General features: G+C 41.2%; 1 protein-coding gene across 1 annotated transcript in view; it reads left to right on the forward strand.

The window, feature by feature from the left end:
* LOC149138621 (transcription factor WER-like) overlaps nt 1-24,495 on the forward strand; it is a 121,269-nt gene extending 96,774 nt beyond the window's left edge. Inside the window, exons 3-4 of the mRNA XM_089449579.1 lie at nt 23,937-24,277; nt 24,370-24,495. Of these exons, the coding sequence (XP_089305705.1) occupies nt 23,937-24,277; nt 24,370-24,404 (376 nt within the window). The 3' untranslated portion in view covers nt 24,405-24,495. The remainder of the gene's footprint in view (nt 1-23,936; nt 24,278-24,369) is intronic.
* The last annotated feature ends 314 nt before the right edge of the window (nt 24,496-24,809 follow it).

Consider the following 24,809-nt stretch of genomic DNA (forward strand, 5'->3'; position numbering starts at 1 on the left):
GTTTCCATGTTTGGTTGGCTTTCAGTTCATTCTTGCAAAGTAGGTTAATTTCCTTTGAGATAGCCTTCGTTCATCATTTAGAAAGCTTCTTCTGAGAACATATAGAAGTTGGCTTGAGCCCTAGCAGACTTGTGCCAGCTGACCAAGTGACAGCTGCAACAAGAGCTAGTACTTGTGCATACAACACCGTCGCTTCCAAGTTTGTTACGAACTACCGGGTTGATAAAATTAGAGAAGGAAGCTCCAGGAGTTGTAGCATTATTGCTACAATACTGGAGCCCACCATCTTTTTGGTGCCGTTGCCGGGGAAGCGTTAGAGTATTAGTAATTGTTGCTTTTATTCTATTTTCTTACTCTTGCCTTCTGCCAAGTAGTTTATTTCAAACAATGTAAACTTTGAAACGGGAACTGATACTGTTACCCGTTTCGTAGAGATAGCAAAAAAATGACCCGATTTTCAAAAGTGGTGATGCAGAATACACATGTTTTTTTTAGAACATCGTTTTTGGAACTTTAATTTTTTTTCATGTTCAAGGATGAAATCAAGTTTTAGAATGGTAGTGATTTTCATGTTGATTTTAAAAAGTGAGTATTCTGCATCACACCCTTTTTTTAAAAGACTTATTTTTTGACTTTTAATTTTCTAGTGTGTGAAATGTAAAAAATTATTTTCTAAATTTGATAGTTTTTTAAGTCGTCATTTTATTCATATTTTCTTGTTCTCTATCTTTATTTTTTTATTTTTTTTCGGGGGGTTTTTATTGTTTTGCGTTTTTAAATTAGAAAGTCGATAGTTTGAATTTTAGATAATCTACATATTTATACATCCTTAATTAATTTTTCAATCCACATGAAATAATTGTTTCTAAAAAACAACATTTTTTAAGAATGGACATAAAAATAACCATTTTTAACATAAATATAACAAAAAAACTAAACGTTTTGATAATTTTTTGCTAGAATTAACGTGTCAAAATCACAATTTTTATACAAAAATATTAACTAAAAATGGTCAAATAATAGTTTTTTTTATGAATTTCATGTCAAAAAAATAATAATAACAGCTTTTTTTTTCAAAAAATAATAATTAACTTAAAAATCAATGCGAAAATCACAGTTGTGCTCTCTCTTTCTTTCACATACCAGACTCTTGATGGAAATTTCACCTCTTTTGAATTTTTCCAATCTGAGATTAGCTTCTTATCACTTAAAGCACTTGAAATATTTGTAGGCATGAACTCAGGTGGCGTTCGTTCACCAATGTTTTTTGAAGATACACCTTTAAGACTCTTTGGTCCAGAAAGATTCACAGAAATTTTCCTTGATGCCATTTTCCTAAAAAAAAACACATAAATTAGTAAATAAAAAAACATATTAACTTAAATTAACAACAAAAATATACCATAAATTTTTTATTTGTATAATCAGAATTGCCCAGCCACCTCTAACGGGCAGGCGGGTCGATGCGCGAGCGGGAGGTCAGGTGAGGGATAATGAGACTAAGTGCACAATTAGGCAAGTATGGGCGAGCCCCTACCCATGCGCCCCCCACAACCCCCTGACGAATACATTGAAGCCCCGGCCCCATTAACTTATTCCTCTCACGAGATATCTCTTGTCTGGATTCACTACACATTAATAATTAAAGTAACACCCCTAATCCAATTTCCGAAAATGATGATGATGACAAATCCCTCGATATGATTACCAAGTTATTGTACTCCCTGCATCCATCAAATCTGTGTTTTCTCTTTGTTTCGCTCGCCAACTTTGTATTTCTTCGTGGTCCATCCTTTGCATGCCACGCTAGATGTTTGTTTTCAACTGAATTTTCTATTTGAACGAAGCTTCCTAAGCTTCCCCCCCTCCCTGGCCCTCTCCCCTTCCCTCACCCTACCCCCTACCGTCCCCCCTCACTCCCGCGCCCCATCCCCCCTCGCCCCCGCCCCCCTCCCCTTCCCTCACCCTACCCCCTACCGTCCCCCCACACTCCCGCGCCCCATCCCCCCTCGCCCCCCCCCCCCAAACCCCCGCCCCTCCCCCCCCAATCCCCCCAACCCCTCCTCGCGGCCGCCCCTCGCCACTGCGCCCACCCCGCCAACCCCTGCCCAGCTGTACCCTTCCCCAGCACCTACCCACCCCAACCCCCGCCCAGCTGTACCCTTCCCCCCCCCCCTTACACCCTACCCGCGCCCTACCCTTACCCCACCCCCCCAACCCCTACCCTTAGCTCCCCACCACCCCTTACACCCTACCCGCGCCTTACCCTTCCCCCCTCCCTCCCCCCAAACCCCTACCCTTAGCCCCCCACCACCCTTACCCCCTACACCCTACCCACGCCCTACCTTTCGCCCCCCCTCGCCCCCCCCCCCAAACCCCTACCCTTAACCCCTCCCACCCACCCCCTTACACCCTACCCGCGCCCTACCCTTACCCCACCTTACCCACCCCCCAACCCCCTACCCGCGTCCCCCCTTCCCCGCCCACCCCCTACCCCCCACCTTAACCCTACCCTCCCCCCAAACCCCCCTCCTCACCATCCACCCCCCCCCAAACAAAAACCCCCTACCCTTAACCCCCCCGCCCAGCCCCTACCCCCCCTCCCCACCTTACCCCCTATCCCCCCCTTCACCCCCGCCCACCCCCTACCCGGAAGGTGTGCTCACATGGATGAGGATAAATTCCCATAATTAAAACCTTAATGACAAAATTTTCTTGTTATTCCTTCTCATGGCGAATGGATTGGAAGGCCTTACTGCTAGTGGATAGAAGTGATTCCATACTCTACCATTAAAAATATCACCATCTATCGACCGTCGTGGTGACATGGAAAATGATTTTTCCGATTTTAAATAAAACAAAAATATTCGTCAGTCTCAAGACACAAGTTTTTTCTTCTATATAGATTGTTGTATTAGGTAAAAAAAAAGTTATTAGTATGCATTTTCTAATAAAGTAATTAATATCATATAAAATTATTTCTCTTTCATATATTAGATAAATAAATCATTTGGAATAAAATGCAAATCACTACAAGACTTTATAACAAATGCCCAACTCGGCCTGGAGTATGCCGTAAAACTGCTTCTGCTTGGCTAAGAGCTCGTCTTCCTCAGACGTAAGGAAACAGGTTAACGGCCCAAGACCCAGAGGCATCTGGCAGGAGTGAGAGCCTGCTCCCGATTACGGACCACCAGCAGGGTTATGTCAGGTGGCGTGGTTTTCCTATTTAACAGTGATGAGTCAACCCAGCATTCGCGGATAGCAGCCAGAGATGGCTGTCCTCACTGTTGGTTTGACACCTGAGTTGATAGGTTTTACCACCTTCGGAAAAAAAAAAAACAAATGCCCAACCAAGCATATATGAAAACAACAACAAGAGTATCGTGTGTATCTATCAATGAAAAACGAAATTAAACAATTCTATGACTGCTAACCGATTGGAACTAATGTTAACAAAGATACATCATAAACATTATCGCAATATCTTGTAATGTATCATCAATCTTTATTGTATTCGATGCGACAAGTGCAATCTTCTATACACAGGTATCAAATGATCTCTCCCAGTCCAATCTTCTATGTCGATACTTCATAGAATTAGCTAATTGTCTTTTCGTTGGGCTTACTATATTAAATAGAGAAATTTTAAAACAATAAAACAATTTTTAGTTCACTTGTTCACTACATAATGCTTATTATTTAATCTTTTGATACTCTCCTTATTTTTGTTGCATGCCAATTCATTTACACTCTCCTCTGAATCAATAGTATTATGCATATATTATTTATTTTTGTTACATGCCCATTCAATTCGACTCTCCTCTGAATGAATAATATTATGGATATATTTTAAGCTACACCGTGGCTTTATGCAGAAAAATTCATGTTCCAGTACATTGTGATTATCCTTCACACTATAAAATTTGTAACTAAAAGAGAAAGAAAAAGTAACTAAAATAGAATTGAAAATAAAAAAATTTGTGGAAAAAATATTTTGGTAATCCAATGTTTAAAATAAAACAGAAGTAACATAAAATTAACAAATAACATATATATTTATCCTTAAAAAAATCTCTAAAAACGTATATTAGTTTACCTTTTACCTCGCACCGTAGATCACGATCACATCATCCGGAAAATATGCATATATGACAATCAGGTCTCATCTTGCCTCATCTTTTTATTCAACCGTGAACGCTTTTTCAACCCTTTCATAATGCATGGGCCAAAATTTGCATGGACCTCACAATACAACTGACGTGGATATTATCAGGAACACATCTTTTGCTTTTCTATTTTTTTGACGGTATGATTGCTGGTGCGTTGGAATTGACGTTGCACTTTTGTCAAAACATGTACTTGTTAATTGCAATGACATGCAAACAGTTTACATTTTTAGAAAAAGTTATGTGGGGGAACATAAAGATACATCTATGTTAACTATATTAATATTGCTCTCTGAGTTAAGCCTCAAGCGGTTTATTAAGTTTGTACCAAAAACTTGCAAAACCTCGTTCCTTATTAGAGTAAACAAGAAGTGGTTTTGGAGAATATATATCAGTTTTATATAAAGAACGTGTTGACAATTGATCATGAACCACTTACATTAAGACACTAAAATCTACAGCCAAGCCATAACCATAGCCATATGAATGTGTTCATAATCGACCTTGAACTACTTACGCTAAAATATACAGCTAAACCAAAATCAAACAGAGAAAAAATCCATAGAAAGAATGTGGGGGCCATCGAACTTGATCTACTTACAATAAAATCTACTATACAAAACCGAATGGATCACAAATTTTTTAAATAATAACCTGAATACTTTTCCAGAAAACCTCGTCTTTGCCTATAAGAATCCATAATTGTGTGCAATAGTTTTTGACATTCTTCTTGGCTTGACTTTTCCTTTCTATAAATTAAATAGAGAATGACTTGTGAAGCTCTTAGACCGAAACCAATTCCACTGGGGATCTGCAGCGGCACCCCCGGGCCGCCTCGCCCCGCCCGACCGGCGGCGGGTCGATTCCCGGAATCGACCCGCCGCTGGTCGGGCGGGGCGGGGCGGCCCGGGGTGCCGCTGCCGCGCACAGCGACACCCCGGGCCGCCCCGCCCCGCCGGACAGGCGGCGGGTCGATTCCGGGAATCGACCCGCCGCCGGTCGGGCGGGGCGGGGCGGCCCGGGGGTGCCGCTGCCGCGCACAGCGACACCCCGGGCCGCCCCGCCCCGCCCGACCGGCGGCGGGTCGATTCCCGGAATCGACCCGCCGTCGCAGCGGCACAATATTAGCATTGCGTATTAATTATAGGCATAGAACGAAGTTTTTTGGGTTTGTATGTGGTTTCCAACGAAGAAAATCATTGTCTCATATTGGATGCAGGGAATGACAATTTTGACGTTAACCGTCTCACTACCATCCCTCAGACCACTAAATTGCATATTGTTCTCTAACCTATGTGAGAAAGATTCCAATCTTCAGATTGGGGTTTTTTACTTTTCTTTGTATGTTCTTCCTATGGGAAATAGCGGTACAAAGCCCAACACCGCGGCCTTGGGTGGAGATCAGTTCGATGAATTTGATCCCAAAGAGAAGCTTCAGAAGGCCTCCTTCTTCAATTGGTGGCTCTTTGGTACGTTTGTTGGGACTTTGATTGGACAGATCTTTTTGATATATATTCAGCAAAATGTTGGATTCAGTTTGGGTTACGGGATTCCCACGGCAGGATTGATCATCTCTACTGTAATATTCTTCATTGGCACTCCATCTTACAAACACAAAGTTCATAAAGGGAATCCATTTGGTCGCATGGCACGCATTATTGTTTCAGCAGGTCGTAAATGGAGAATTAATGTGTCGTCAGATTACATGAAACTTCATGAAGTGGGAATCGACCCGCCGCCGGTCGGGCGGGGCGGGGCGGCCCGGGGGTGCCGCTGCCGCGCACAGCGACACCCCCGGGCCGCCCCGCCCCGCCCGACCGGCGGCAGGTCGATTCCCGGAATCGACCCGCCGTCGCAGCGGCACAATATTAGCATTGCGTATTAATTATAGGCATAGAACGAAGTTTTAAAAGTTATATATATTCTTGAGGTTATAAAGGAAATATAATTTATAAGATCATAACGTCAGTAGGATTATTAGGTAAGATAAGAAGATATTTTGCACCAATAATTGGCATTTTGATTTTCATATATATCATACAAGTTGCTCAAATACATTAATCACCGTTTGGCTTGAGATTCCATATATAACTGTCCACGATTTTGTAGGCCATGCTATTTTGAATGGTCTAAACTTTTAAATAATTAAATAATTTATGCGCCCTATGTGATGGTTGGTGTACCTAAACAAATAATTATTAAAATACCGTGAATATAGTTTATTCAAATATAAAATACTATGAACGTGGAACTAGGAGTTACAAATATAGAATACTATGAACTTGGGAGTAATAGTTCAAAAATATTTAAAATTGCTTTTGCTGGACTAAAATATTGGTTTTTAATATAATATAGAGCTTTCAAAACTCATACTCATAATTATGGATATGAAAGTTTAGTTTTTAATGTAATCTAAAGTTTCTAAAATTCAAAATCATAATTATACTCATAATTATGGATATGAAAGTTTAGTTTTTAATGTAATCTAAAGTTTCTAAAATTCAAAATCATAATTATACTCATAATTATGGATATGAAAGTTTAGTTTTTAATGTAATCTAAAGTTTCTAAAATTCAAAATCATAATTATAATTATGCATATGAGTGAAATTTATTCTTAATACTATATTATAGGCAAGGTTTATAATATCAATTTTATGCGTTTAATATGACAATGTGGTTTAATATTTGATTATTCATAATCAATTGTTACATTAAAAATCATTAATAATAACAATAGTAATATTAATAAAGTTGATTGGTAAAGAAAATAATAATAATAATAATAATAATAATATTGTGACATCGAAATGATACAAAAATATAACTAATGTGACAAACCTTGTTGCAATGTCACAAACATTGTCGTAATGTTATATTACATTGCAATGCAACATTAAAAAATTATTCAACCACATTAACTAGTAATATTAACCATGTTTGACTATGCTAATCACTTGGGTTTAATATTGAGTTTATAATATTGGGTTTAATATTACGTATAATATTGGATTTAATATTACGTATAATATTACGTATAATATTCAGTATATAAATAAAGACTTTTGAATTCATTCAGTGATATAATTTGTTCATAATGTCATGTTCTTTTAGTTTTATAGTTGAAAAAATTTCAATTTCTTTTGTATCTAGCATGTTGTGGTTGAAAACATGTTAAATTTATACTTAGGAAAGAAAAATGATATTCTACCAGAAACATTAATGTGTTTTTTCCTTAAAATTTAACTTTGTTTGAGACATAAAAAATTGGTTTTATTAGCATTTTTTAAAAAGTTTGAAAATTGACCCTAAAAAAAAAATCATTATTCCAGTATCAACACTTTTGTTTTGAAGCTATATTTTGCACGAAAATTTCGTAGTAAATTTCGTATTCACTGCCATTTTTAAAACACGTTCAAAATTGACACCTAAAAAAAAAACATCGTTCCAGTATACACACTTTTCGTTTTTAGCACTGTTTTTGATGTTTTTTTGGGGTTTTTTGGCCAGAGTTCCCGTTTTGAGTTTATAGTTCCCGTTTCAAAGTTTACATTGTTTTCATTTCCATTCTACAAAACTAGCATAGACATTTCCTGCTTTCATAGATTAGCATTTCAATTCCGCAATTTCAATTTTGCAAGCATAGATTAGCCTTTCAATTCTGCAAGCATAGACTAGCATTTCCATTCTTGCAATTCCATTTGAGCAAAGTAGATTAGTCCTTTCCTGCTTTCATTTCAATTCTGCATCTTTATTTCAGCAAGATAGTTAGTTGTAGATCAATCTGTTTCAGTTTTGCAGGTACCAAAGAAAAAACAAAAGCAATCAAAAAGTCTTTCCATTTCATGCCTCGTAGGAATCGAGATAAAACAGGAAAATTCCTACCCAACACCCCCACCACATCACTGAGTCACCCTTCTCTCTTCTTTGGTGACAGTGATCCAGAAGAACCTATAGGTGAACCTCCTGAGATATACGAAGATCATATAGCAGAAGAAGAATTAGAGACCATCCCATCTGAAGCTATGGCTAACAATAGAGGAGAAGATGAGAGAATAGAAGGTGCCTTCCCCATCTGAGAAACCAATGGAGACATGAAAATGAAAAATATTAGTCCCTCCGCTCTACCTCACTTCCATGGACTGAATACTGAAGATCCTGATACCTTCCTATTTGAGTTTGTTGTCCTTTGTAGAACCTATGACTATACTAAAGATGAACAGAAGCTGAAACTCTTCCCTTCAACTCTTAAGGATGCAGCATTACGCTGGTTCATGGGCTTACCTGGGAATAGTATCACCACTTGGGCTCAGATGCAGCAAGCTTTCAATACCAAGTATCGGGACTACTGTAGGTCCAAGGAAACCAAGCGAGAAATCTTTCGGATGACCATGGGAAATGATGAGTCCTTAGAGGATTATGAGGAGAGGTTCCAACTTAGCTATAAGCAGGCCAGGTGCACACTTGACCCTGAATCCCTCAAGTTGGTCCTGCTCCGAGGAGTCCCTGAAGACCTTTTAGATACCCTTCACATGTTAGCTGGGGGAGATATTTACCAACTGCCTTATGAGGACATCAAGACTGTGTTCAGAAACCACTCTAGGGTAGCCCGGAAACGAGGTAGAGGAAACTCTCTCTCAGCTGGTATTCCTTTCTCCAAGCATGAGTTTGCAAATCAATTAGAAGATCTTAAGAGTGAGGTGAGATAGACCATCGCCATGCAACTGGACACATTCAGGATCCAGCAGAAAAAGGAAGAAGCTGAGAGGGCCTTGGCTATCTTCTGTCCTAGATGTACAAGGAGACACCCTAAGAACGAATGCCCATTGCATTCGGTCGAAGTGTGCTTCGTTTGTGAGGAGGACGATCCCAAAAATCAATTTCCAACCTTACCTGGGCTTAAAGCCATGTACCAAGGGATAGAAGCTCCCACTGAACCTCTCTATTTCCTCAACCAAAGGAGGCCACAAGGACCTAGACCTTACCAGCAGGGGATGCAAGGGGCACCCCAAGCTTACTACAGCCTCAACCAATCGACTCCTATGCCTTCCTGGGGCCCCCCTGCTCATCCTTCCTGGTCTATGCCTCCTCCATGGACTTATCCACCTCAGTACCCTACTCAACCCACTACTCATTCATATCATTCACATGCCCAGCCACAGCCTCAGTGGAATGCAACTTAGTCGGGGTGGAGGCCCCAGTACAACACTCCTCCCGCCATTTTGCCTCCACCACCAGTTCAACCTCAACCATTACCTCCTGCTCCTCCAAGGCAACCTCAAATGCCTGCTCAACCGAACCCGAACCCCAACAATAGACAGGCCCAGCAGGTATACACTGGGGAAACATCATGCCCTACCTATGTTGTGGAGATCCAGGAGATCAATCTTCAATCTAGAAAGACTCTTCCGGATCGCCAACCTCCTCCCCCAGAGGACGAGGAGGACAAACAGGAAAGTGAACCAAAGGCTATTCCACCCTTTCCTGAGAGACTAACAGCCACCACACAACCCAACCCAGAGGAGGATGAGCTTCTGGGAGAGCTCAAGCAGTTGTGTGTGAAAATACCACTCCTCCAAGCCATCAAGGATGTGCCAATATACAACAAACTGGTTAAGGAAAAGTGTTTTAAACACCCAGGCAGGCGAAAGAGAGATGCTTCAACCATCAATGTCTTAGGGCAACTGTCTGACCTTATGTTAGGACAAGTCATCTGCCCAAAGTACCTAGATCCTGGGAGTCCTGTAGTAGATGTCCACATCAATGGCACCATCATACCTCACACCTTGATTGATTTGGGGGCTGCCATTAATGTGATGACCAGGGATACCATGCTCAAACTCAATCTTCAGGGTTCCTTGAGGAAGACCTCGACAGTCCTGAAACTAGCAGATCGCTCCACTGTGACTCTTGAAGGGATTGTGGAGGATGTCTTGGTCTCTGTCGACTCTTGGGAATACCCTGCAGATTTCTTGGTTCTGCAACCCAAGGCAAAGCTTACTGGATATCCTCTTATTTTGGGAAGGCCTTGGTTAGCCACTGCAGATGCTTACATAAGTTGCCGTGCAGGAAACATGACCATCAAAAACGGTCCTGTATCCAAGAAGCTAGTCCTATACCCTCCTGCCCAACCCTCCTTAGAGCATGACTTACCACTGTGGTTGGAGGAAGGAGAAGAGGATGAGGTGTACTCAACACCTTTGTGCACCCTAGATACCACTAGAAGAGACCCCCCAACCAAGGATGACTTGATTGAGACTTTGATCCAGAATCCACCTTCCAGTGCACTATCCTTAGAGAAATTGGTGGAGGACGCCCAAGCCAGCACCTTAGTGGACCTTTGTGCCGCCAACCCTGTCACTCCCAGAGTCAAGAATGTGGAGTTCGGCCCTGAGAGAACGTTAAAGATCAGCTCCTCCCTATCTCCTTCCCAGGAAAAGGAGTTGTGTAGCCTGTTGGCCAGTCACCTAGATGCTTTTGCTTGGAGCTATAAGGAGATGAAAGGAGTCCATCCCTCGGTCTGTACCCATCACATATACATCAAAGAGGGTTGTAAACCGGTTAGGCAACCTCAGAGGAGAATGAATCCAGCCCTTAAGGACATTGTCAAGGAAGAATTGCAGAAACTGTTGGATGCCGGATTCATTTACCCCATCTCAGATAGTGAATGGGTGTCCCCTCTGGTGTTGGTTCCCAAGAAAAATGGGAAGTGGAGAATCTGTGTGGACTGCCGAGAACTGAACAAAGCTACCAAGAAAGACCATTTCCCTCTACCTTTCATAGATCAAGTGTTGGATGGACTGGCAAGAAAGAATTTTTTCTCTTTCCTGGATGGGTTTAGCGGGTACAACCAAATCCAAATTAGCCCGGAAGACCAAGATAAGACCACCTTAACTTGTCCTTGGGGTACCTTTGCCTACCGAGTTCTCCCCTTTGGGCTATGCAATGCTCCTGCTACCTTCTAGAGAGCTGTCTTGAGCATCTTCTCGGAGCTCGTCCATGATGCGGTGGAAATCTATATGGATGACTTCACTCCTTATGGGTCCAACTTCCAGGAAGCATTGTCCAATCTAGGAAAGGTCCTAACCAAATGCATTGAGATGAACCTGTCCCTTAGTCCTGAAAAATGTGAATTCCTTATGACTGAAGGGACTGTGCTAGGCCATACCATTTCTTGCCAAGGGTTACAAGTGGATCCTAACAAAATTGCTCTCATCAAGAAGGTTCCACCTCCCCAAAAGGTAAGGGATGTCCGAAGTTTCTTAGGGTTAGCAGGGTATTACCAGAGATTCATTAAAGACTTCAGCAAGCTAGCCTCGCCATTGTTTGGTCTGTTGGCAAAAGATGTGGAGTTTAGATGGACTGACGATTATCAGACGGCTTTGAATGAATTAAAGGACAAGTTGGTGTCAGCCCCAATCTTGAGAGGTCCAAACTGGGCCCTACCTTTCCACATCCACACTGATGCCTCAAACAAAGCCATAGGGGTAGCTTTAGGACAAGTTGAACAAAAACTTCCATATGCCATTTACTTTGTTAGCAAAAACTTGTCCAAAGCCGAACTGAATTACACTGTAACCGAGAAAGAATTCTTGGCTGTGGTCCATGCACTGAACAAGTTCCGACATTATATCACTGGCTATCAAACCTTTGTACATACGGATCATGCTGCAATTAGATATTTAATGAATAAACCAGATGTGAATGCTCGTATTATTAGATGGTTACTTTTGTTGCAGCAGTTTGATTTGACCATTGTTGACAAACCAGGTAAAGAAAATGTTGTTGCTGACTTTTTATCTAGATTGGATTTGTCTGTAGATGAGGATGGAACAGTGGATGACCAGATGCCCGATGAACATCTGTTTGCTATCTCAGTACTCTCTCCATGGTTTGCTGATATAGCAAACTACCTTGTTTCAGTACAGTTCCCTCCGCACCTATCTTCAAGAGAGAAGAGCAGAATCATCAGAAAAAGTGCCTCATTTACTTGGATCGGGGGCAATCTGTTCAAGCTTGGCCCTGATCAGATCTTAAGGCGTTGTGTAAGGGAGGAGGAAGTCTTTGATATCCTCCTCACCTGTCATGATGGGCCTTGTGAAGGACATTTTGCAGCCAAGAGGACTGCCTTCAAAATCCTGCAGGCAAGCTACTATTGGCCCACACTTCATCAAGATGTCAGAAGATATATCAGCCATTGTGACCGATGCCAAAGAATGGGGAAACCGACTCCAAGGGATGAGATGCCTCTCCAACCTCAAGTGACTCTTGAGCCATTTGAGAAGTGGGGTATGGATTTTGTGGGTCCAATCAACCCTCCTTCGAGGCAAAGGTCTTACATCATTGTGTGCACTGACTACCTGACAAAGTGGGTAGAGGCTAAAGCAATCAAGGCAGCAACAGAAGAGAAGGTGGCCGAGTTCTTAAGAGAAAACATCTTCTACAAATTTGGCTACCCAAGAGAGCTGGTCACCGATCAAGGGAGCCAGTTCACATCCAACTTGATTGAAGACCTGCTAGCTCACCACAAAATCAAGCATAGGACTTCCACCCCCTATCATCCACAGGCAAATGGGCAAGTGGAAGTCACCAACAGAGCATTAGAAGGGATTTTGACTAAGGTGGTGACCAGCAGTAGGAAAGATTGGGCAGATCGCCTGGTTGAGGCCACATGGGCTTACAACACCACATGGAAGACCACCACCGGCTTCACACCTTATGAGCTGGTCTATGGGAAGAAAGCTTTGCTGTCCATTGAGTTTGAATACAACACTTTGAGGATGGCAGCTCAGCTAGATCTAGATCTCATCCATGCACAACAAGAGAGGTTATTGCAGCTGAATGGACTGGACGAGCACCGGATGCAGGCCCTCCTTCACTCAGAAATGGTTCAACTTCAGAGAAAGGTGTGGCATGACCAACACCTCCATGACAAGCAATTCCAGCCGGGAGATTGGGCCTTGTTGTATGACTCCAAATATAAAGATTTCAAGGGGAAGTTGAGAACCAGATGGCTAGGACCATATGCAGTGGAAAAATGCCATGACAATGGATCTGTTCTTATTCGAACCATTGATGAAGAAGCCATCCCCATGCTTGTCAATGGGCATCGATTGAAGATCTACAGGAAACCTCTCTCAAGACAAGAGTTCATAAAAACTATGGAGAAATCAGTGTTGGTCATAGAGAAGGGTTCTGCCTCTGCTTTGGGCATACCCTGAAAGATCAAAAATAATAATAATAATAATAATAATAATAAATAATAAATAATAAAGATCCTTGGGTGAAAACCTTTTTGAGGCTCCCAAGGCAGGTGGTAGGGGTGAAAACCTCATTGAGGCGCCCCTATTGTCTTTAAAAAAAAAGGAGATTTGAAAAAGATCCTTGAGTGAAAACCTCTCTGAGGCGCTTAAGGAAGATGGCAAGGGTGAAAACCTCATTGAGGCGCCCCTGCTATTTTTCAAAAAAAGAAAAAAAAAAAAAAAGAACAAAAAAGAGAAAAATGAAAAGAAGACAATAAGCAAAAAGATAGGGACAACAAGTTTATAATGTGAAAATTCATGCAGGTTGCAGGTGTTCTATGAAGGAGAAGAGTTCTTTTAACACAAAGCCAAAGATCCTTATCATGCTACCAGGAGACCTCACCAGCACCTCCTCCAAGAATACTCATTTTCTCCAAGGTATGTGCACAATTTCATCATGGCTTGGGTCTTCTACAGGAAGATGCAGACTTTCTACAGGAAGGTGCAGACTTTCTACAGGAAACACAACTTTTCTACAGGAAGTTCTGTATTTCTACAGGAAACTTCCTGTAGAAGTTTGGGACGGCCCAAAATTCATTTTATGAGGAGATCTAACGACCAAGGGTCAGTTTGGATGCATGCAAGCTACTGCTGGCACCCTTATACACTGCTGTCACCTCTTTCTACCATCCCTGTCGACATGCAATGAAGTTACCTGCACCATCAAAGCAGATTATTGAGTTATGAAGAGAAAAGCAATTTTTGAGATGGAAAAACGCTGAGATGTCATACCATATCCATCCCATCCATCCATGATCTCTGTGAGCGTGATCATGGGGCCATTGCCTTTGTCGTGCAGCATGCACCCGAGGAGGAAAAATCTGTTACAGGACATCCTGCAGGAGTCCCGTAATAGTTAAGCCCGCTAGAATGCACACCATTCACAGCACTTGCCATATACAATGAAAACGTGGGCGCATGCAGCCGAAGCATCAAATCCATCGTCAGCGGCCTGTGAATATGAACCTCCGGGCCTGTGCAATTCCACCAGCAGCAAATAAATTCACTCATCATCGTCCAAGAACTGGAAAATCATGTTGCGGCCGCACAGGTAAGTGTCTCGACCATTTCTTCCGTCGAATTGCATGAATTTTACTTTGAAAATGTTTGCAAGTGTAAAGTGAATGGGTTGAGCGGTTGTATGGCCATTCGGTTGGCCACGTCGATCAGTTAATTATCTAGTCGTATGTTTGGGTGGTGGTCGTGGCAAAAGAGACGGGCAGTACACACGTGAGAGCAATCCCGTCGGAAAAAACAAGTTTAACGGAAGAGACGGCGGCGGATCTGCGGGGAATGATGCGGCAGTAAGGGAACTCGCAGGCAAATGATGGGATGACGTCGTCCAACGGTCCGCCAGGGACAGCTCACCCCCGCGCCATGGATTCCGCCGATTCAAATCTAATCGGCTAGATTGCCACCCCATGCATTTATCATCCACCGTTTGAGACTCGAGTGATCATCCGGATCCCTCTGCAGCTCGATACTCCGAGTCTTTGGCCATCATAACGCCTGTGAAGCAACACCAAGAGCGCAGACCCACTGCAGTATCCCCCGGAAATCGCGCGCTGCTCCTACAGGAAAGCTGTTTCTACAGGAAGTCGGGTTCCTCACGTCAAAAGGTGGCGGATTAAAAAGGTAAGCCTGAACTCTCCATGCAATTGGTTTTGAAGGTGGCAGCATCATCGTCTACAGTCTGGTCGTAGGAAATTGTTGCAATTTTTGTCTGCCGTGCATGAACTGTCGTCCTACAGGATGTCAGTGTAATTAGCTGTGTTAAAGGTTCTCAGGGGATAAGCTTTGTGAATTATGTGCATGACAGAGGCGTAATCCTACGCTCTGTCCCAGTAGACCAAATTTCATCTGCATTTGCCACCTCCAGCTAACGCAGCAGTTTTTCACCATGCCGGGTGGGTTCATCAGAAGGGAACCCACTGATTCAACGAAATTAAGAGAGAATCCTGAGGTGTTGGAGCTCTTCACACGAGCACAATGGTTATCCTTCTGTGACAAATTGCAGGGCTATGATGACGAAGTGGCAGAAGATTTTTTGCAAGCTCTGAGGCCGAAATCTAAAACGTTGGCCACCGTTACCTTCAGGGGTCTAAGCCTCAAACTCACCCCACAATTCATCAGCCGAGTTACGAAGCTCCCAATGGGATTACCATGGGATAAAGAAGAAAGGAAATTGGGCCAACAAGCTAAGAAAGAATTCTTTCCACCAGAGGAGGAATTCTCAGAAGACAAAAATGGGGTTCGTAGAACCAGTTTACTGCCACCGTGGAATGAAGTTAGCCTGCAAATTATGAAGTACATCACCTGCGAAGGCCGTTTTAGCATTGTATACGGGTATCATTTTCGGTTACTCGCTGAATTACGGCACCAGATGGATCTACCTGTAGAAAACAAGCTTAGTCTCCCTTACTTTCTACTACAGTCTCTGATTGAGTGTGCAACCAAGTTGAAAGAAGGCACACCAGACCAGGTAGCCCACCATGGACTGATCAAACTCCTTGTGGAGGATGCGCTCCACACATACAAGGTTCCTCTCTCATGGGAAGCCTTCAGAAACTTGACAAAGGATGGGGACATAAAGATGCTAACCGAAGAGCTCGGTTCATCTAGCAGTGAGGAGAAAGAGTCTGTGCCCGTAGTGAAGAAAGAAAAAGGCCAAAAGACCCCGACCACAGAGCAGAAGAAAAAGCAAGAAAAGAAACAACAGAAAAATGGTGACAAGGAGAAAGATGACACACCCATCTTGACAGCAAGAGAGCAAAGGTTGCAAGGCAGAGTGGACGAGGCTGAGAAGGTCCACATCAGCAAGAGTGCCTCGACAGCGACCGCAACCAAGTCAAAAAGCAAAACTCATGCAGCAAAGCAAACCAAGGCGGTGACACCTGTTTCTACTGGAAAGCCGAAACCGGCTTCTATAGGAAGCCCGAAATTAACTGAAAAAGGGTCTTCTACAGGAAGCCCGAAATTGACTAAAACAGGGTCTTCTACAGGAAGCCCCGAAAAAGTGAAACCCAAGGAGAAGAAAGCTGACATTCGTGAAAGGGAGGCAGCAGCTGTGCTGGCCACCCTCAGCACACCTCCTAAGCCAAAGGAGAAGAGAAAGAGGGAGACCCCTCTATACTTTAAAGCTCGAAGAAGCATGGGAATAAAGACGGGCAAGCCACAGCCTCCGTCCAGCAGCCCGATCATCATTGAAGATGCCCCTACTTTGCCCAAGGAAAGGTCCCCCTCGAGGATATCAGTCACCTATGAGAGGGGGAGCCCGAAGAAAACTACGTGGCAAGGAAAGTTAGACCAATTGACTGAAAAAGCTCGGCTACAGGATGCTAAAAATGCTCTACAGGATACCTTAGCCAGTCTTAAAGAAACTGAGAGAATGGAAGGAGAAGCGCCCTTATCACCACCAAGGGAGGGTGAAGTAGAGCCACCAAAGGAAGTGGAGAAAGAGCATATACCAGAGCCCAGCCCTCAGCCAAGTCTGAGTTCATACTACAACTTTTTAGAGGCTGGCAAGATTATACCTCAGAAATTTACTGTGCCACTATTTTTTGCATTAGAGGAAGAAAGAGTCTGTACACACACGTGGATGAAAATAGCCAAGTCAAAGGGTGTGGCGGACATAGGTCCCTTATAGGAGCAGCTCAAGGAGGCCAGAAGTGAATTTTCCATGGCCAAACACGTGGCAAATTGCCAATGCGTGTTCCTACAGGAAGAAAACCAGAAGCTGAGATTGCAGCTACAGGAGCTGAGGGCAGGGACAGGTACATCGTCCAAGGACACCATAGAGGAACAACAAGGAAAAAAGGAACTGAACACCGGTCTTGGGGAGCCAACCACCCTTCTACAGGAAGCAGAACAGCAAGCACAAATTGAGGTGCAAGCTCTCAGAGAACAGCTGCAGCAGAAATATGCACAATTGGCCTGCATGGCCAGCTGGGCCATGGATGCTATCCAATGTAGACAGCCAGCCAAATCCTATGGCTTGTACTTGAAAGACTAATGGCCGCAATTCCAAATCAATACCTTGGCGCAAAGAGGTATCTCTCAGCTCCAAGACCCGCAGCAATTCACTGAAGTTTGCAGTACTAGCTCATCAGAGGATAGGGCCAAATTAGCGGAGTTCTACCTCCATAATCTAGCCCTGCCTAATGTAGTTTCATGGGATCCCAATACGGCCTTGGGAGATATGCAATTATTGGCATTTGCCTCATGGCTGAACCATGAGGACAAAAGAGCAGCAGAAGCCAAAGCAATCATGAACCGAGAGTTGAACGAGCCATTGCTCATTAGACCAGAACCAGGGGATCCAGTTGCACTAATCTCGGCACACCAACATTTGTCCACTGACCCTCAAGCTTCATTAAGATATATGGATCAACAGGCCCAAGCCATAGCTCATTTTGAGGACATGGAGAGACTGTTAGGAGACAATGCTATCCAAGCATGCACACGCAGATGGAATACATTGGCACACAGTCTGAAAATCCGAGAGTACCATACCCCAACTCGGATGAGGGAAGCTCTGGTACGGGTAGCCCTCTATAAGAAATCCATGCAAAACCTCCAGGCCAGCTGGATTGGCCTTAAACTCAGCCCACCACTGCTGCTAGGATTGATGGAAGGCAGCACAGAGACAGATGATAATGAACAGTGGGAAGAGGTAAACAGAAGGGCTGGGTTTCATATCAGCAAGGAGGACACTACTACAGAGGCTTGGGATGTAAGGGTAGCAGTAAAGGCAATGAAGGATGAAGAGTTGGACTAGTTGCTCAAGGATGAGAAAATATTTTAGCTGGGGGGTGATGATGAGCCCCAATTTTTGGTAACAATTTGGGCTCATTTGGCCTACTTACCTTGCTCAACCCTTCATTTTTTATCACTTATGCATCATTTCTTAGTATATTCGTGTTATTTGTAGGAAGAAGGGCAGTCATTATGCCTATGTGGCTAATACATGATGATTTTAGGTTTTTTGACATTAAATGGAGCAAAGACCACGCAAATGAAGACAAGGAGACAGCCAAGGTGGCATTGCGGGTTTATAGGGAGGTTGTCCACAGCCTTGAATGACCTTCCTCGTGATCTCCACCCCAACTCCGAGCTCCAACAGCTATCACCACCGAGCTAGAAGGCAGCCAACAGATTCTACAGGAACAGCAGTTTACTTTTAGTTGGACAGCCAAGCCCCACTAATTGAGGAGGCCAGCTTGGCCCTCATCATGTATAAATATTGAGGCTATAGCCTTCGATAAAGACTCTTGAACTTTTGTTGTAGATTTTGAATCACGAGTTGTAGCTCTGTTTTTGCTCTTTGTAAGCCAATTTTGGCATGTTGTTAGACTCATGATTATGATCTTTTAATAAAAGGCAAGCAGATTTGGATTCAATTTTGAGTTCTTAGAGGAGCTATACCTCTCAGGTTAGGGCCCAACCTGAGAGCAATAGACCTCCTTTTCTTTGTATTGTTACTTGTCTTTCTTTTATCATTGCATTTCTTTCCTTTACATGCACTTGGAAAACACAGTTTGCTGAGTTGACTGTTTCGGTTTGGTTATGTAGGTTAGTTTCATGAATGCAGTTGTTTTAGTAGTTCAGAATTAGCGTAGGGAGATTGGAGTTATGTTGAGTTCAAAAAAGGTTGGATGCATGCTCACTTTCACCTCTGTTTGGGGACCGGAAGTGTAGACCGTGCCAACTGCCAAAAATACTGTTTTAACATATGCATGCAAGTATTGATGTAATGTTTTCGGTTGCAGAATTGTCCATACGATTATATCTTGAGTAATGACTCTTTGGTTCAGAATCATGCACGAATTCCCTTCAACTTACATTGCTGTTCTTTGATTCTTAATAAAACAGTCAGAATAGGTTGGTGAACTTTCGTTTACATGCAAGATAAGGGTGATTTGTTTCATTTACACTGCGCAGCACCACTTCATCATGTTCTTATTCTTCTAAACTGTGCCTAAGCCACCTACGCATCCTTTGTTCAGCTCATTTGCCTTCCAACCCTTCTACTGTCCACGTTGCTCAATCTTTTTGACCTTCCACTACTACTACCATCCTCTAGACCAGCCAGCTTTGCACACACCTTCCCCGCCTCATCTCTCTGTCCATAGGCCATCTCAAGCTCCTCTTTCATCTTACCCATCCATCCATACAGCTCCTTCACTCCTCCATCACCCAAAACTCCGACTGCAGAACATCCTATAGAAGTTAGCAGACTTCCTGTAGAAATCTCGAGCTTCCTGTAGGATCCCCTGCAGACATCCTGTAGAAGCCTGCAAACACGGTTGCCAAGCACCTGAAGGTTGTGGACTTCTGTGGAACGATGTGAGGGATCCCCTGGAACCTCTCAGAGTCCTCCTGACCTTTCCCAAGCCTTCCTCCATTTGAACTACCCCTGCACAGTCAAGACCCAGTAAGAAGCACAATCATAACAACTCCACCCACTTGAGAAAAAATACAGAAAACGTGTTCTCTTCGATAGAAGTAGTTTAAATTCATGCAACTCATCTCACTAGAAGTAATGGCATCATTTCTAGAAGTTGCATTCCCACCATTGCATCATAAGGATTAAGCTAGTCAGATTAGGGTTTACTAGGGTTTCCATGTTTGGTTGGCTTTCAGTTCATTCTTGCAAAGTAGGCTAATTTCCTTTGAGATAGCCTTCGTTCATCATTTAGAAAGCTTCTTCTGAGAACATATAGAAGTTGGCTTGAGCCCTAGCGGACTTGTGCCAGCTGACCAAGTGACAGCTGTGACAAGAGCTAGTACTTGTGCATATAGCACCGTCGCTTCCAAGTTTGTTACGAACTACTGGGTTGATAACCTTAGAGAAGGAAGCTCCAGGAGTTGTAGCATTATTGCTAAAATACTGGAGCCCACCAAATATATAGCTGCTTCAGATGCCAATAAAGAAGTAATCTGGTTAAAGTGTTTACTTGATGAGATTGGAAGGACGCAGGAGAAAGTGAATGTACTTTGTGACAGTCAGAGTGTTATTCACTTGGCTACAAATCCTGCTTATCACAGCAGAACCAAGAACATTAATGTAAGGTATAATTTTCTGAGACATGATCGATGGCGTAAATGTAGCTGTTCAAAAGGTCCATAAATGGGAGAATTGTGTAGACATATTCACAAAGCCAGTTATAGTAGAGAAGCTACGTTGGTGTTTAGCTTCTCTTGGCTTGCAGAAGAGATGATGAATGGGCACAGGCAAGGGATTAGGAAAATTGTTGTCAAGGTGGAGTTTGTTGGAAATTGACAACTAATTATTAAACTTGAGCAAAAATGTATTGGTTATTGACAAGTTAGCTTTATATCAAAACAACTGTTATGTAACTAAGGAGGCTCATATAAAACTGATGAATGCCTGAACTATTGTAAGGAGAATCATTTTCATTGATTTAATAGAAATTCCAATCCCTTGCCCCGTGGATGTTTCCTTGACGCCTTGTCAGGGTTTTACCATGTAAATCTTGAGTTTTTATTTGTATGGTTATGTTCAGTTGCATTCCCTTTCTTGGTTAAATTAACCTTCTTTCTTGATCAATAACCTATTTTATAACTACACTTGCAACGTGGTTTGCAGGATTGTAGGTTCGCCCACTATGCTATGGCCAAGAAGTGGTGGAGCTTAATATGTTCACACCCTATAAAAAACTCAAACCGTAAATTATGTTCATTGATATAACATCAAGAATATAAAAAAAATAAATTAAAAAACAAAATTTTTACTAATCCAACATCATTTGAAAAAAAAATAATATCATTTGAAAAAAAAACTCAAAAATAGGTTTCCTATATCTCAAACCATTGAGCATCCCACAAGGTATTAATATTTTCCATAAATTGAATTTTAATCTATACAATGCAAAGCCTGGCCAAAAATTTCAACACTCTTTTCTACCAGAAAATGAAGAGAAAGACGTTTATTCAATGGACCTTGTTTTGCCTCTACATATCTTTATGATTTGTCCATCTATAGTTCAAGGTTTAGGTGTGCCTCATTCCATCCAAATTGAAAATTTTAGCTTGCATAAATGGAATTTCAACACTCTTTTCTACCAGAAAATGAAGAGAAAGACGTTTATTCAATGGACCTTGTTTTGCCTCTACATATCTTTATGATTTGTCCATCTATAGTTCAAGGTTTAGGTGTGCCTCATTCCATCCAAATTGAAAATTTTAGCTTGCATAAATGGTATAAAACTTTAACTGTAAGCAAACAATCAACATTCAACAATTTATTAATACTTGGTGAAAAATATGTAATTTATATATTAAAAAAATAAAGATGAATTTTTGAAAAATTCATATTTAATTTATTTGTAAAAAAATTGCACAATCAAACATAAAAATGTAAAGGCAAACTGATTATGACAAAGCCATTTTTTTATGCAAAAGCTAAAACAATGCTTATAGTTTAGTTTCACCATTATTCTTTTACCCCTAACACTATTACTATTCTGCACCCAGTTAAGGAACATTATTACTCTAGTAATTCCACCATTTATACTTCTACCCTGTAATAAAATGGCTTCTTTGTAAAGAAAACCATAAAATATGTGGAACGCTTCCCTAAGAAGAGGAGTTGTGTATACCATTGTTTTTGTCGGATCAAATCACCATCACCATTATAATTTACTCATGCGCAATGAAATCTATAGAGTTTTGGGATCCATAACAACATAAACAGATTTGTAAAGAAATGAATTAAGTATTTGAATTATGAGTTTTTTACACTAATTTTAGCTTTAGAATTTTTTTACTCAACTTGCTTTTGCAACTAGTGAACATAGTTGATAATTTACTCCAGCCTTGTCGCTAATGTGATAACTCTCACATGCCACATCAATCTCTAACTTAATAACCAGTTTTATGTGTACCAGAAAATCTACAAACAAAAGAACGCATTCAGTCAATAATTAATTTGAATACCAAACTAATATCTAACTCAATCAATTATTGTTAGATATTAGTATGGTCTTGAAATTAATTATTTATTGGAAGAATAATGATTTTAAACTATTAGCGCACGAACCAACCAACCTATATCAATAATGCATTTTGAACTTCAAACTAAATGAACCCAATTAGTAGGACTTTATATACCTTGTCACAACCTTGAATAAGGTCCTGTAAAATTTTCTTGCCCTTAGTGATTCTCTCTCTTTTGGCCTACATTTCATAGCGTGTTAATGGGGACAATATATGACATTGAACTAAATAATTTGTGGCAATGTATTTACCCTTTCGGAGAGGCTATGCTTGTGAATAACCTAACCTCTTCTTTCTCTGAGATGAACGTAATCTTTCTGAGACTCGGCCTTAATTTCCTCCACGAGAATATTGGGCACAAATTCTATAGTGAGGCCCCTTTAACATTGAATATAGGGTTTGAGTTCTCCTTATGATCCTTGCAAATGTTTGCACATAAAGAAGATATGTTGATGACCCTTCTAGATTTCTATAAAATTACATATCAAGTAAAGTTAGAATTAAACCATAAAAAATTGATCAATTAGTGGAATTAGGTATAATAAACCGTATATAGCTTGGTTGAATAAAATGCTTCAACCATCATAAAATACATTAATAAGTTTGAGTTACTGTCAATTCAAATCCCCTTGAAGTATCCCTTTTGAGTTGAATCTTGCACATATGTACAGATGACACTCTCCATGACATGTTGATCTATTTGTCTCCTTTTCATCTTGAGAAATTGAAACCGACTTCTCATCTCTTGAAATAGACCATGTGACACAAAGAGAATATGAATAGTGGGGCATTACACAACCACATTTATGACAAACACGCACAAGTATAATATCAACATGTAGTCTCATAACGTGGTAACATTTATGAGAAATATGCTACATGAAAACATGTCCTTGTCCTCCTAGTTTCAACATTCATACATTTCAGAATGCAAACAGACATCGGTTTTAAGGTGTGTTTGGCACTAATTTTTTAATTTCATTTTTCCTTATCATTTTTTCTAATTCCATATAGGTGGAGATAAATAAGAAGCACAGTAATTTTTGAATGATTATTTGGTAAAAAAAATAATTTAAGTAGGGTTTAAACTCTTGATTTAGATACGCAAGGAGGTTATCACTTTTAATTTCATTCATTGATGGAGTGGCTACAATGAGAATATACTGCTTCTTTCAATTTACACCGTCAGATCAAAAAAATTAATTAGCAAAATGATTAAAGTGCCCAATTCCAATAGAAAAGATGCCTATAAACCTAAATATAATAGAGTTACAAAATAAGATGCTCCGCAGTGCAATAAACTGAGATGAATACGTTTCTATATACAATATTTTCTTCGCATCTTATGTAGAGTGCTTCCATCTAAACTTCATGCTGCAAACATTAAATCAGAAGCAACAAACATATTTATTCATTTTAACAGTAATTTTGTTTTATGTTTTCGCAGTTGGTCACTAATAGCAGGACGATTACCAGGGCTTACTGGTCATGAGATCAAGAATTATTGGAACACTCATATATGCAAAAAGCTTGCGGATGGAATCATGAACGATAAAAGCGTAGGGACAGTTTCAAACAAAACGACATTTGAAATTAATTATCAACAAACAACAGTTAGACGGTATGAAGATTCGGTTACAAAAGATTGCTTTAATCATCCCATTAAAGACTTGCTGAGTGTTGATAGTGTTGACCTCAACACATCCAATTTATTGCTAGACTTCGATCCACCCTTACCTCCACCAGAATTTTCGACAGATTTCAGCATCGACGATTGTGAAATTAATGGTACTATGGCTATAGTCGACCTTGCTTAGAAAATCAACCGCACAAATTAAGTCTCCATGCTAATTAACATTGCTTTGGAACTTGACTAACAGGAATGCAGAAAAGGAAGACAGCTTATTATACATAAAATATATAGTCGAATATATGTGGTTGTGCATGGCAATACTAAGATTATACTCTTATATTGTTATGAATAATATATAAGATATTCAGAACTATCATATCAAGTTTACTGGGGCCTGGCTCTGTGGGGATTACTTTGGTTCATAAATTTTTTGGACATTCAAAATTTACATGTTTTTTGCGACTCCAAGGTTGTCATTGACTATGTTTGTTTAAAGGCTCAGATTCATAAATCCTCTCTATAAGGTTGGCTAAAGCAAATCAAAAATATTTGGAGTTCCCTCAAAAATCCCACAATCCAGCATATCAGCAGAAACTTAAATTCTGAGGCAGACAGATTATCAAAGAATGCTCTGGATTTGGAGCTTGATGGTTTACATGTATCTATTAAATTGCAGGAAACTTGGCT

Source organism: Pinus tabuliformis, chromosome X (genome assembly GCF_031772625.1).
Source record: "Pinus tabuliformis cultivar Carrire ecotype Pingquan chromosome X, CPIR1, whole genome shotgun sequence".
NCBI lineage: Eukaryota > Viridiplantae > Streptophyta > Pinopsida > Pinales > Pinaceae > Pinus > Pinus tabuliformis.